Source organism: Hylobates moloch, unplaced genomic scaffold (assembly GCF_009828535.3).
Source record: "Hylobates moloch isolate HMO894 unplaced genomic scaffold, HMol_V3 SCAFFOLD_15, whole genome shotgun sequence".
Classification (NCBI taxonomy): domain Eukaryota; kingdom Metazoa; phylum Chordata; class Mammalia; order Primates; family Hylobatidae; genus Hylobates; species Hylobates moloch.
Window position 1 is genome coordinate 84,882,730 of NW_026652290.1, and position 13,832 is coordinate 84,896,561.

The 13,832-nt window shown below is 41.5% G+C and overlaps 1 protein-coding gene across 4 annotated transcripts in view; it reads left to right on the forward strand.

Moving 5' to 3' along the window:
* The window catches only part of SLC8A1 (solute carrier family 8 member A1), a 343,373-nt gene that overhangs the window by 281,510 nt on the left and 48,031 nt on the right, over nt 1-13,832 (forward strand). For all 4 annotated transcript variants that reach the window (XM_032177402.2, XM_032177407.2, XM_032177405.2 and 1 more), the window contains exons 7-8: nt 1,864-1,994; nt 5,994-6,093. In XM_032177402.2, coding sequence (XP_032033293.1) covers nt 1,864-1,994; nt 5,994-6,093 — 231 coding nt within the window. The remainder of the gene's footprint in view (nt 1-1,863; nt 1,995-5,993; nt 6,094-13,832) is intronic.

Below are 13,832 nucleotides of genomic sequence, written 5' to 3' on the forward strand. Positions count from 1 at the left end.
AAACAAAGATGTATAAACTACAAAGTAGTTTAAACTACAAAGTAGCATAAACTACTGCTATGAAAACTACCAATAACATTATCCTGGGTTCAAGGATCACACAAAGCAGTGGTAATCAAAATTATTAATTTCATTGCTGGATAAATTGCACTTCATGTATGTCAGCCACCTCTCTTGACTAGACACACATAATTTTGCAAGGACAAATCTTGAAGAACCAGAACCCTTTGCCTTCCCTTGGGTCATAACTTCCCAATCCTACCATAAAAAATATTACCACTTTTATAGTTAAAATTAATCTCCTTGCCCCTCTCCTTTGCTTCTGCTAACATTCAGCAGCTTCTGGCCAGTCCAAAATAATTTATGTTTAGTCTTCATCTAATCTATTTGGTGCCCTGTAATCTCTGAGGCAAGGAAAGCAGATTTTAAAATGAGCTTTTAGGAAGACACTATAAAATGTGTACTAAAGAATTAATCAATATGCTACATTCTGCTTTTGCCTTTTGTTGGTTTTGACCCTTGAAATATTAAATGCTGGCAGTGCCTCTAGCCCATGCACTCCCTGCCCTCACAATGAGCAGCTAGCCTAGGAACCATTGCCTGCAACAGTTGCCAAAGCAACAATGGAGTCACCATAGCATGGTCCCTCAGCAGAGGGGAGGCCATGGGTCTTTGGAGGTAATGGGAGGTATGGACTTCTACAGAAGCTAATGTTTAAGTGCACCAGGCCGGAAGCCAGGACCAAACATCCCTTTTATTGGACGTCTTTTTAGTCAACAGCCCCCTATTGGAGGCACTTTGTCCAGAGATCCTAGAAATGAGGCCATCAGGGCTGAGGTCTTTCCATATCACTGATGCTGTTTCATTGGAGACAATGTTCATTCCACTTAAATCTGAGAAAAAGTAGCTTGTCTTGTTTCAGCATTCTGGGCCTAAAGGATAAGGGTAATTATAGGACCAGTGTTTGTCCTTCTTATGTGCATGGCCTTTTCAGTCTGGGATTTATCCTAATGACCTTCACACAGAGAGAGCCAACTGTGAGCTTCCCCTCATTAATGGGCTCTTGGATCCATTAACATTTCCTCAGCACCCACCATCCTCTCCTGGACTGTAAGCTACATGGTGGTTCTGGAAATAATTGTGCTCACATGGTGAGTGAGTATTTTAACTCCCGAAAGGCCTCACCCCCGCCCTCCCTGTTTACTTTAAGATTAACATGGCCAAGGTTTTCCTAACAAATTTTGGCTTTGCACCAGATTGAAGCAGCCCTGGAGCCCAAGCATCTCACAGAAACATGAAATGGATGTTTTGCTGTTTAACTTGCAACAGGGTCTCTTGGCAAGAGAGAGGCTAAAGTCAGAATGTCCTGTTCCCCATCTCTTTGGGCCTCAGGCATTTTCTGTTGCCCCTAGAAAGTGGACAGGAAGAGGCCAGACTCTGCCATCTCTCAGGGTCACTCTAGCACTTTCAATTGTGTTTCCCTTTGGTCACGTGCTGAAAGGATGTGTACAAACAGCCAACTGAGCCAGCGTCACAGGGAATAGCTGGGTGACTCCCTTAACATAGACAATGTACAGGCAGAGTCTTTGTTCTCAGTGACAAGCCCCATACATTACTTTTCCTCAGCTGAACTTTTGCATGAGCTTAGATTGTGAGATGTTATGATCACTTGCTGTCACAGTGATATGCTGCCTTACATGCCAAGTGTCTGTCTGGCTCTTCCCTCCAGCATCGTGATCTCACCCGGGGGGCTTTAGTAGGTCATTAGGGCTTCCTTCCTCCTTGGCTTTCTTATGGCAGGATCCAGGGATTTCCAAATGAAACAGAGCACAGTGCCCATTCTCTGATACCTCCGTTTCACAGATGAATATGATGACAAGCAGCCACTGACCAGCAAAGAGGAAGAGGAGAGGCGCATTGCAGAAATGGGGCGCCCCATCCTGGGAGAGCACACCAAGTTGGAAGTGATCATTGAAGAATCCTACGAATTCAAGGTACGCTCACCAACACTGCCCACCAGGAGCCAGGCTCACCTGGGGACAGAAACTGTTCATAGGGTTGGCCGAAGCTGTAAGATCCATCTGGAAAGAGTAGTAGATGTGATTTCAGGAATTGGCTTGTGAATTGAGAGCCTTTGGGGCCAAATTGGAATTATAGAGTTAATCAGGAACCAAGGAGTCCTGTAAACCAAACAGCATCAGAACCAGGGCCCAGCAGGAGGCATCCATGACTGCACAAGGTCAGAGGTGCCCCAAAGGGAAGGTTTAATCTGAGGGGATAGCAAGGAAGATGCAAAGGTGGATCCTAAGAGATTGCTATGTGTGGAAGAAACCAAGTTCTGTTTGAAAATGCTAATAAATCTGTCAGAGCCAGGCATTCACACTGCTGAAAATTAGGGGGCTTTTGTTTTGGAGGGGGATAGTAATGTCTCCCTATGGAACATCCCACTGACAAGCTCTCATTTATATTTAATCATTCTCTTCAGATCCAAGGACATTTTAGTACCGTCAGTATACCGAACATAGAGTGCCTGCAACCGGAGTTTACAGTTGAGCTGATAAAATTGGATTCCCAGTTCTCTAGATGATAAAAGTCATTTTTGCAGAAGTTGAATGTGTGGGCCTCGGGATGGAGCTTAAGACTTTGAAGTGAAATTTCCTGTTGATCCTTAGCTGCTCCCTCTGTCCCTATGTCCCCTCCCATCCCTTCTCCCCTACATGGTTCTAGCATTTGGGAAGACCACAGGGGAAGAAACACTTCAGTTCTGCAGTGGGATATGAAAGGTGCATCCCCTCTCTTGCTTTCCAGAATTACAAACCCAGAGCACAGCAGTATTTTACCTGCTTACTTTTCAAAAGCAGACACTGTTCCTGTCTGAAACACCAGAATGAAGGTTTCAAAAGAGAGAATCAGACCACCAATTTAGAAGTTTCAGATTTTATCTGGACTTCTCATAATAGTCCCCTCTTTTCCTTTAGCTGGATCCATTAATTATTTTTTAATTTAGTTCACAAATGGAGGTGCCTGATAGGAGACAGGTGGAAAACAAAATGTCTTTGAAATTAAAGTGGAATATTTTAAGATAAAAATGCAATTAAAATTTTTCCTTCAGGCCACTGAGAATCTGTCTGTTAACTCTTCTTTCACACATTTCCATAGGAGGAGGGGGTCAGGGGGTAAACAGTGGAACCAATGCTTTCTAGGCAGACCCCGATCATTAGACCCCCATTGTATGACACAGAACTTGGCTTGTTGCACAACCATGCCTGGAATGTGCACAAGTTCCCTGTAATTCCAGAAGTCGGGGAATCTCAGACTGTCCATTTCTGGTGACCCATCTACTCATCTTTTCTCCATGTGTGTTCAACCTCACTCTTCCTCATTCACCCTCTTTTCATTTGGAATCAGAGAGCCTAGTGCCATTTTCTGCAGCAGAGAGTCTATGGGTTGGTATTCCTGAAGCAAGCTTGCCCCTGCCCTTTGCCTGAGTTCTCCTGGGGAATTGTGTGTTCTCTCCCTTATGGGATAATCCCCAACCTTCCCCTTCCATGCACCCATGACAGGAAGAGCAATCATAGTAACTTCCCATAAGAAGCATTAAGTTAAGTAAGGCCGGGCACAGTCTTCTAGGTAGCAAAGCTTTCTTGGGTCCAAAGCCCTTTCTGGTAACCACTATAATGATATGACCATTTGAAAGTACCCCACGTCTCTACATGAAACCAGTTGTTTGGGGTACTTATCTTTGTAGGATAGCTTCCATAGACTATTTCCTGTCGTCTCTTCAAAGTTCATCAGTATAGTTACCATTAATAACTATAGGGCATGTTAGGGGCATGTTTTAGAACTGCCCTTAAGTATCAGCTTTGATTTTATATTATTTAAGAAATTTCTTTTACTAGAACGTAGGTATTTTAAAGAACTTACTCAGAGCTCCCAGAACTGTACCAGAGACCCAAATCCGGGTGATACCTTTCAATGGCCCACTCTGCTTTACCCACTGAGTTCTTCTTTACTATGGTGTGACTGAGGACCTGGTTTTATTAACACCCATTGCTGAGGGTGAGGTTTTCACAAGCCTTTGAAAATCTAGTGCAGTGAAAAACTGATCACTAGCATTTTGGAAACTCCTAGGTAAATACAGACAACAGTGTCCAAGTTCAGGTGTCTGAACTATATGTTTATTCACTCTCATTTTTCCCACAGGTCAAGGAAGGATACATATGCAAATTAAGTCCTAGGAAGAACCCTGGCTATACTATAATCCCCCAGGATTAACATGAACTACAGTTTAAAATCTACCCTGAGTTTTACACAGAGAAGTTTAGTTTATCTTAAACATTTGTTCTTTAGCAGCTATTTCTTGAGGAAAGTCTGTGCTCAATGTTAGAGAAGTCTATCTGTTCAACTGTTTATTTCCCAGGTCATGGGATACTCCGTCGTGGATTCAGCACAGAGTGCCCCTTTGGAGAGAACTGTCCCAAGTTTCCACTACATTAGGAAAAATTGAGGTCATTTCTTATTACATTCTACAAGGCACTTTGAATTTGTAGCAGTGAGGATGGTCAGAGTACTTGATGAGATGTGGCTGAGTTGAGAGAGGAAAGATGGATGCTGGTCATGTGCTTCAAGTTATGGTGGCCAAGAGCAGTGATGGTTACAGCTGTTATCAGGGGCACCAGCAGTTCTAGACACAAAGCTAGAAGCCGAAAGGTCATCACCCTAAGGACATACAATTCAGCCAAGAATAATGTCACGAATACAGAGTGAGCCAGTTGGAGATGGGCCCTTTCATGCTTATTATCTTCTCAATGTTTCAAGTCTGTTCCAATGACTCTTCTTGAGCAAACATGCTTGATATTATGATTTGGCTTTGGCCTTTAATACAAGCCCTTCAGACAGCATTTTGCTTACTCCCAGTTAGCTGGAAATGTGCTCTCTTAAACCGTAGTCTACTCAGGTACATTGCATAAAACATATACAGATTTTGACCTAGGACAAATAATTTCTGCCTCTTTGCAATTAGTGGAAATTTGAGGATGCTCTGACAGTAAGTGTGGATGTTTGGTAGACTAGTCACTGTGGTAGTTTCTTGGGAAGAGCAGCCTTAGTGTCTTGGAAATGACTTTTCTCCCTGTAGTTGCCATGACTTGTGGTACTGCTTTCAGTCCATCTGCTTACTTAGTTTTCTCGTGAACATTTGGCTGCTCCTTTTGTTACATTAACTGAATTTAGAAAGCTAGAGAGTACTGATTGTACAAAACAAGGTGCTTAAAAAGTTCCAAAGAAAAATAAGGGGTATGCAGCACAGTGCCAGTAAAGCAGGGGAGATTTAGGGCAAGGTAAACGGCAACGTACCCTAAACCATAAGAACCGATCTTCTCTTGTCTTTGTCTATTCTTGTTTGCAATAGGAATAGGGTGAGCCTGGGATTCTCTAACAGGCAAGAGGCTGAAAAAATAGTACCCAGAGAAAAATCCATTTAGTGATGACCATGCAGCAGGCAACCTGGAGACTCCATTATCTGGCTACATTTCATTGATAAACAAAAACCCATGGCAATATTTTTTGGTTCCATAATCTGTTTGTCACTTCCGGCTATTTGCAGATATGCAGTGCTGAATAGGGCATATGTTAATTCACTTGCAGATGAAACACTACAGATGAAACCAGTAGAGAAGGAAGTTGGTAAAGCATTCAGGGGGATGGATGGGCTTTTGCAGCATCTGCTATTCTAAACACTGAGGCTATTCTTCCTTAGTCAGTGAAGGAGACTTGTATTTGCTACCAAGAAGTTTCCATTTCAGAATGTTTCCAACTAAGGACCATGCTTGTTTGCATAATCATAACAGTGTTTGATGTCAATACTGTTGTTCTGAGCCTAACATCTGCTACCCTTTATATAACTCTGGAGTTTCAAAATCAACAAGGTCTTGGATTTCCTGATGCCTTAGCAAACCCAGCATTTATTGTATTTTTCTTTTCAACCTTTCTAGAGTACTGTGGACAAACTCATTAAGAAGACAAACCTGGCCCTTGTGGTTGGGACAAACAGCTGGAGAGAACAGTTCATTGAAGCTATCACTGTCAGTGCTGGTAGGTGCCTTTCTCTGCATATTATAAATTCAAATTGCCCAATCTGAGCTGAGTTTTCCTACCGTGGCTACTTGGTCTATGGCAAAGCACCAAAGGGCTTCCGTGGCAAAATTAAGGGAGAAATAAGTTTATTTGTTACATGTATGCACATTTTAAAGACTAAATTGACTATCAAGATGAAGCAAATGTCTTCAAACATGACATTTTTCTCCGTCTATATTGCATCCTTCTGGAAATAGACGAGATAAATTTAAAGCGTTTTGTGTCTCTAATTCACGAATAGCCAATCACTAGGCTTTGTCTGGAAAATTCCCTGTAAGCAGCACAAAGGTGGCCAAGTGAAGGTCAAGAATAAAGCAGCAAAATCCTAGGTGGAAAGGGAAGACATTAAGACACTTGACCACAACCATCTGCATCATTTTACACTCTCTTCAACAACATTCAACAAATACGTGTTTGCACTGGCTCTAGAAATAGAAATAGAATCACATTCTGTTTCTTCTTGCACAAGCAAAGTACAGAGTTTTATTTAGGAAGATACTACAAAATGAAGTGTTTTTCAAACTCAAGGAGTCAGAAACCTGAGGGAATTAAATACAGAGAGAAGTGTCCTCTTCCTGTATTGTCAAACCCTGTCCATTCTTTGTGTGATTGTATAACGATAGAGGAAAGTCCCTCTTAAAGATTCATGAAAGCAACACTGTCCTTGGATTTCTTTTTTTCCTGTCCTTCTGCTCCATCTACACTGGCTCTCTTTAACGATCCCTGCAGGCTCATCTTCTACAGTTGCAACGAATTAACAAAGGTAGAGTTTCCTAAATACGTAGTGATTCCCAAGCTGTAAAATTTGGAAACTGCGTCACTAGCAGTTGGGCCATGATTTCTACCCCAAATCCCCCTTTCCAGTCTGCCACAGGGTAATTTGACACATCTCCCAAGTGCTGTGGGAACAGAGGGTAGTAAAAATTTTATGCCTGTTTATTATTAGTGTGTTTATAATCTTGCTTTGGTTTCTTGCAATTGAATATATAGTGGGAATTTATGAACATTAAATGGTGGGTAACTGCTCAGGAGAGTGGATTTGGAATTTGCATATAAGCTCTAATAGAAGGAGGGGTAAACTCCCTTTTATTTCTTACATTTTTCTATAAATCTAAGATTAATATATGAGGCATGAGCTATACTCCCTCTTCACAGACACAACTAAGCAGACAAAAATTGCTAGAATAAGAAACTGCTGACGAAGCCAATAGTAGAAAATATTAAAAATGAACAAACTCTTCTATGGGCCTTGACATATTAGAATTGAAACATTAAAAGCATCCTAAGCCTTATAGTGAACCATTTCTAATCATTTCTGTTTTCTTAGCTGCAGGTATATGAGCATTTGTATAACAACCATAAGCTGGCCATCATTCCTTCGTTTTTCTATGTCAATTATTGTTCTTGGTGCAAGGCACATGACAGCGAATGAAACAAATACCCCCGCCCAAGTGGAGCTTACAGTCTAATGGAGGATACAGTAAATCAGACAGATACATTAAAATAAAGTGTATTTATGATGATAAGTTTGTCACGGAGGAAAGCAAAGCTGCGGAAGGGAACAGGAAATACGTATAGGGTCTGCAATTTCAGAGAGATGGCCGAGATGACCCCATCAATAGACCTATTAAGGCCAAATTTGCTTTTCTAGCAGTGGAATGGTTTACGTTGGTTCATTCACACAGTTTTGTGACTCTCAAGAACAAGGAAACATTTTATGACCAGTCTATGGCAATAGAAAAGGGCAGCTTTAAACAGTGAGTGGGATTCTGCTGCCAACAAGGCCAGTGTCATGTATTTGATTCTGGTGAGAATAGGTATACAGAGAAACAACTAGAAAGATGTTAATACCGCCTTACTTAAAAGAGGTGGATTTTGACTTGCAAACACTTTCATATGTTGTGTTTAATATTATAATTATCGTTATCTTACTGAGGAAGAATCTGAGTCTGAGAGAGGCAACATGTCTTTAGAACATAGCTTAGATGCTAAATTTTATGAAGACTAGTCCAGTGTGCTATCTACTGCCCTTTAGAAGAAGGAAATTCTAAAATGAGGAAAATTGCTCCCTACTCTCACAGAGAGACTGGCCGCGTCACATTACCTGCAGCCATGGTGTCATCATTTCATGATGGAACTAACTCCTGCCTAGAGCTTTTGAAGAATTGCTAATAACTGAGGTGTGAAACCTCTCAAGTCTTCTTGTCATACAATATATTGTGCTTTATGTTTCTAAATGACTGCTTGGAAATAAGGCATGACTGCTTAGAAATTCGCAGGCTGCTGGGTAAATCGACTTTATTTACAATTTTGAGAGACGCATATCAGAAAAGCAAACCCATGTTTTAAAAGCACCAAATTATACTCAATTACATGAAGGGCAGTTTTAAAAGTTGAGTATTTGTCTTTATGATTAAATTTAACTGTCTAAAGAATATCAGTATTCTTAGGCTGTTACACAGGCAATAAAATTTGTAAAGCAGCATTTATTGAAGTCAGACTTTCATTGGATTTTAAAATTTCATGGCTAAATAGTTGAGAGTCAGTACAATTTGCCTTATTACAAATATTAAATTGCTTTTAAAGGGCTCTACTGAGAGGTTTCTTTGCTATGCAATTTTCTGTGCAAAATTAACTCAATATATCTCACTAAACAAAAATAATAATTTTGTAAATAGGGATTTGCTTTTCTTTCTCAGTAACTGTATTCAAACTGGTTTCAAAGTCAAACCTGTGGCAATCTTCTTGTCCCTCTGCTTTTTCTGGATTTCATAGCTCAGTACTTGGGCCTCCTGTGACCACAATGATTCTGCAAACCCAGTTCTTTTAATTCCATATTTGAAGAGTTAAAGGATTTATGAGAATCCAGAGATTAGGAACGGATTAAGCAGTTACATCCTGGCAGTTCTCCTTCTGTTTCTTCCTGGGTTGAACACTAGGAGCAGTGGGTTCTGCAGTTCAATGGCTGTCAAAACTTGCAAGGCAAGTCCAGTACCACGAGGTGCTGTTAAGATGTGCCAGCATATGCCCTTCTCCATGAAGCCAGCATTCACTGTCCAGTTTGAATTTTTCCCAAATCTCTCTCCTTCTACCAGGGCAGAATGGTGAGTTGACTCTAAAAAATCGTGTGCCAGCTGAGGTATCAAGGGAAATAAGTGTGTCAGAGAAGAGGGCAAACATTAGCTGGATAAAGGGAACCAGGATGCCAGTGCCAGTTCCACAACCACCATATCGTGCTTCACAACAGCTTTGGGCAGAGGCGAGGCAAAGGAGAGAATGATTGCAAGGCTGGCTTTGGAGACAGATGTGGGTTTGTGTCCCTGCCTTCCAAAACCTCCCTAGGTGACTCCAGATTACTACAACCTCAAGATCTCAGTTTGCTCACACCTCAGAATCTCAGTTTGCTCATATGTAAAGTAGAAATAATGGCTTTATTCATAGAGCTGCCATAAGAATTGAACCGTGTACATTTTCACAAAGGCCATCTGTATATGAAAATACCAAAGTTGGTTGTTTGGGAGGCAATTCCATTATAGAACCTATAATAAAATATGATCAAATTTTGTGCAAATGCAGTTAATTCAATTTAATTAATAAAATGGCTATGGGACTAAAAACACACTGGTTAACTTCTTTCTTTCATGGTATTATGCATACCATTTTATAGATAAGAACACTGAGGTTCAGAAAAACAATGTAACTACTTGCTCAAGAAGCAAAACTGTTAAGGGGCAGTGCCAGGGAACAAATCAGCCCAACAGTCTCTCCAGCACGAAGGGTGCACTTGCTTGCTGTGCATGAGGCCTGAGTGAACACACATGTAGAACACACATATACACAGGCACACAGAGACATGCATGCATTGTGCAAACACACATGAACACAGAGACACACATACAAATCAGGTATGCACGTACACAAAGGCATATACACATACAAATCAGGTATGCATGTACACAGAGGCATACACACATACGAAGACAGATACACAAAACATGCATACATAGACATGCACATTATATAGTACGTATTTGTTTGGATATTGGAGCTGCAGCTTGAAATAGAAATGGGTTTTTTTTCCTTAATATTTGTTAGGTCTCCTTATAGTCCAGTGCATAAGTTCCTTGGGGACGATGCCAGTCAATTCCCTAAAGAATGAAGGGAAGAATTTGTTTTCCTAGGTACACCCATAGGCTTCTCCTGCCTAGTAATTTGTGACATTCTTTGAAGTCAACACACTCCTCCCTCTTTTTTTTCTTGAGACAGAGTCTCGCTCTGTCGCCCAGGCTGGAGTGCAGTGGTGCAATCTCGGCTCAGTGCAAGCTCCACCTCCCGGGTTCACGCCATTCTCCTGCCTCAGCCTCTCCGAGTAGCTGGGACTACAGGCGCCCGCCACCATGCCTGGCTAATTTTTTGTATTTTTAGTAGAGACGGGGTTTCACTGTGGTCTTGATCTCCTGACCTCGTGATCCGCCCACCTCGGCCTCCCAAAGTGCTGGGATTACAAGCGTGAGCCACCGAGCCCGGCCACACTCCTCCCTCTTTTACCTAATATTAAATATTCAGCATTAAAGAGTTTCCTGAAATTGTTTTACTTTTGACATATCCATTTGTATATCAGACATAGTATGTATTGGCATCTTTATAATGAAAGAATGCTCAAAAGTGACCCCCCCCCCCCAAAAAAAAAAACTCCAGCAGTTTTGGTTCTGTCTCTTACCAACTGTATAACCTTGGCAAAGAATTTAACACTTCTGATTTTTGGTTTCATCATCAGGAAAAGGAGACAGTTGGACTAGGCTAGCTCTAAGACACCATCCAATACTGAAACGTGGGAGCTCTGTCGATGGCCATTATAGTCCTACAGTAGCCCTGACGGGAATTTTGCTTCATGACCCGTCAGATTTTGACAATGGAAAAGCGTATCTTGCCCATCCCCTGGCTTGCCTAAACTAAATATTCAGCACAATAGCAGCATACACTTCACTTCTGTTCTTCTAGAAGGAAGGGAATTAGAGGAGAGTTGAAGTTTAGCCTCAAAGAAAGCCAAGTGAGATCATGATTCAGAAGTGCCTATCTTCCTGTTACATAATTGGAACTCGGGAATGCCAGTGGAATCTTCTATAGCACAAGGGAAGACATTCTACATGAGGCCCAGCTGGTGCATGCTGCTGACCTGTCCACACTCACTACACTTCACAGCAAATTAAAGTGACCCAGTTCTAGCTAAATAAATAAGTAGAGGGCATGTCACCTTAGCCCACCAGTCCAATATGGACACTAGTTCAGTTTGAAGGATGCTTCTGTCATCAGTCCATCCATGCATGCTCTGTGGATTAACATCCTCAATTATTTAATATAAAATACTGTCAACTCAGTGGTCCCCTGGACAATAATTCACTTGACTGTCAGCCTGAAGGCTAATCTACTCTAAAAGTCTTAATAAAAATGGTACCTCAAATGAGTTTCAAGGGATTGCCATGAAATCTGGTCTAAGCAGGAGTCTTTTCAGCATCTCATCTGTTATTGAACATCATTACTATGGGGAAATTCTCATTACTTAACCCTTGTGATAACCTTAGGTCATCTGAAAATCCAATTTGAGCAATTAAAAATTCTGCTAGGGCTGGGCACGGTGGCTCACGCCTGTAATCCCAGTAGGGGAGGGCCGAGGCAGGTGGATCACGAGGTCAGGAGATGGAGACCATCCTGGCTAACAAGGTGAAACCCTGTCTCTACTAAAAATACAAAAAGTTAGCCAGGCGTGGTGGCGGGTGCCTGTAGTCCCAGCTACTAGTAAGGCTGAGGCAGGAGAATGGTGTGAACCCGGGAGGCAGAGCTTGCAGTGAGCCGAGATCGCGCCACTGCACTCCAGCCTGGGCAACAGCGAGACTCTATCCCAAAAAAAAAAAAAAAATTCTGCTGTGTCAGATTTGACATAGCCTCAGTGTGACTAGAAGACAACCAAAAAAAGGAGGAAGGTGTTATCAATGGGAGTTCTCATTTTGCCCTGTTTCTTATGTGATATCAACATTCATAATTTTCCTTTGTCTAAAATCTTATGTTGACTGAGGTACATGAAGAAGGATGCTAGTCTCATGAGAAAAAGTAGGTACAACTGTCCAAAGAAAGTTTCTCACTTGAGCCACGGAGTTCAAAACCAGCCTATGCAACATAGTGAAACCCCATCTCTACAAAAAAATTAAAAATTAGCTGGGTATGATAGTGCATGCCTGTAGTCTCAGCTACTCAGGCGGCTGAGGCAGTAGGATCACCTGAGCCCAGGAGTTCAAGGCTGCAGTGAGCCGTGATTGCACCACTAGACTGCCTAGGCTACAGAGTAAGACCCTAACTCCAAAAACAAAAAAGAAAATTTGTCAAAGACATATGAGTGTGAAATTGTGGCCCACTTTGGCCGGGTGCGGTGGCTCATGCCTGTAATCCCAACACTTTGGGAGTCTGAGGCAGGCAGATCACGAGGTCAGAAGATCGAGACCATCCTGGCTAACATGGTGAAACCCTGTCTCTACTAAAAATATGAAAAAAAAAAAAAAAAGAAAAAAAATTAGCTGGGCATTGTGGCAGGTGCCTGTAGTCCCAGCTACTCGGGAAGCTGAGGCAGGAGAATGGCATGAACCCAGGAGGCAGAGCTTGCAGTGAGCCGAGATCTCACCACTGCACTCCAGCCTGGGTGACAGAGCGAGACTCCGTCTCAAAAAAAATGAATAAAAATAATAAAAATTGTGGCCTACTTTTTGTTTAATGTTACCATTTGGCTTCTATGACACGGCTGGTACTTTGTAGGCATTGTTTCTGTTCTTCACCTATATTCTGAGCTACGTCATTTTTCCCAAAGTTTACAACTATGGATCCTGAGGCCCAGAGTGGTTACGTGACTCGTGTAGGGTCACACAACTAGCAAGTGATTAGCTGGAATATGAAACCCCATCATTGTGAGTCTAATTCCAGTAGGCTTTCAGCTCGATCCTAGGTGTTCCTCCTACAACTTTAGTTTAGGTTTCAAGTGCTCACATTTCAGATGAGTTAATTCAGGACAAAAGGGATGAAGTTAACAAGTCTTTTAATCTCAGTTACACATGGGGAAGGATTTCCTAGAAAGTCCGGACTAAATCCCATCATAAGGAATGCAGAGGGACTTCCAAATTGTTTTTGTGATGTAGGAATTATATTTATATCTGGAGCCAGAAATTGTGTCAGGTCTTATGAAACAAAATGTAATCAATGCCCAGCCTTTTCTCCAAGCTCCTGGTCTTTCTCTGTGATATTTTTAGTTATCTAGGTAGGTTGTTTCATGCTTAGAATCACTGGCATGCTTGAAAAAAATAGCAACAAAGGTCAAATAGCAATTATTTGAAACCAACAGGAGATATAAACAACACTGCTGCCATCCAACTTAGCTCTTATTCCTTGTTTCAGTGTAGAGCTAAAAGATTCACATTCTCTGTGATAGACAGTGCATATAACATGGATGACAAAGTGTTTAAATTCTTTTTTTATTTTTTTATTTTTTTTTTTTATTTTTATTTTATTTTTTAATTATACTTTAGGTTTTAGGGTACATGTGCACAATGTGCAGGTTTGTTACATATGTATCCATGTGCCATGTTGATTTCCTGCACCCATTAAGTCGTCATTTAGCATTAGGTATATCTCCTAATGCTGTCCCTCCCCCCCTC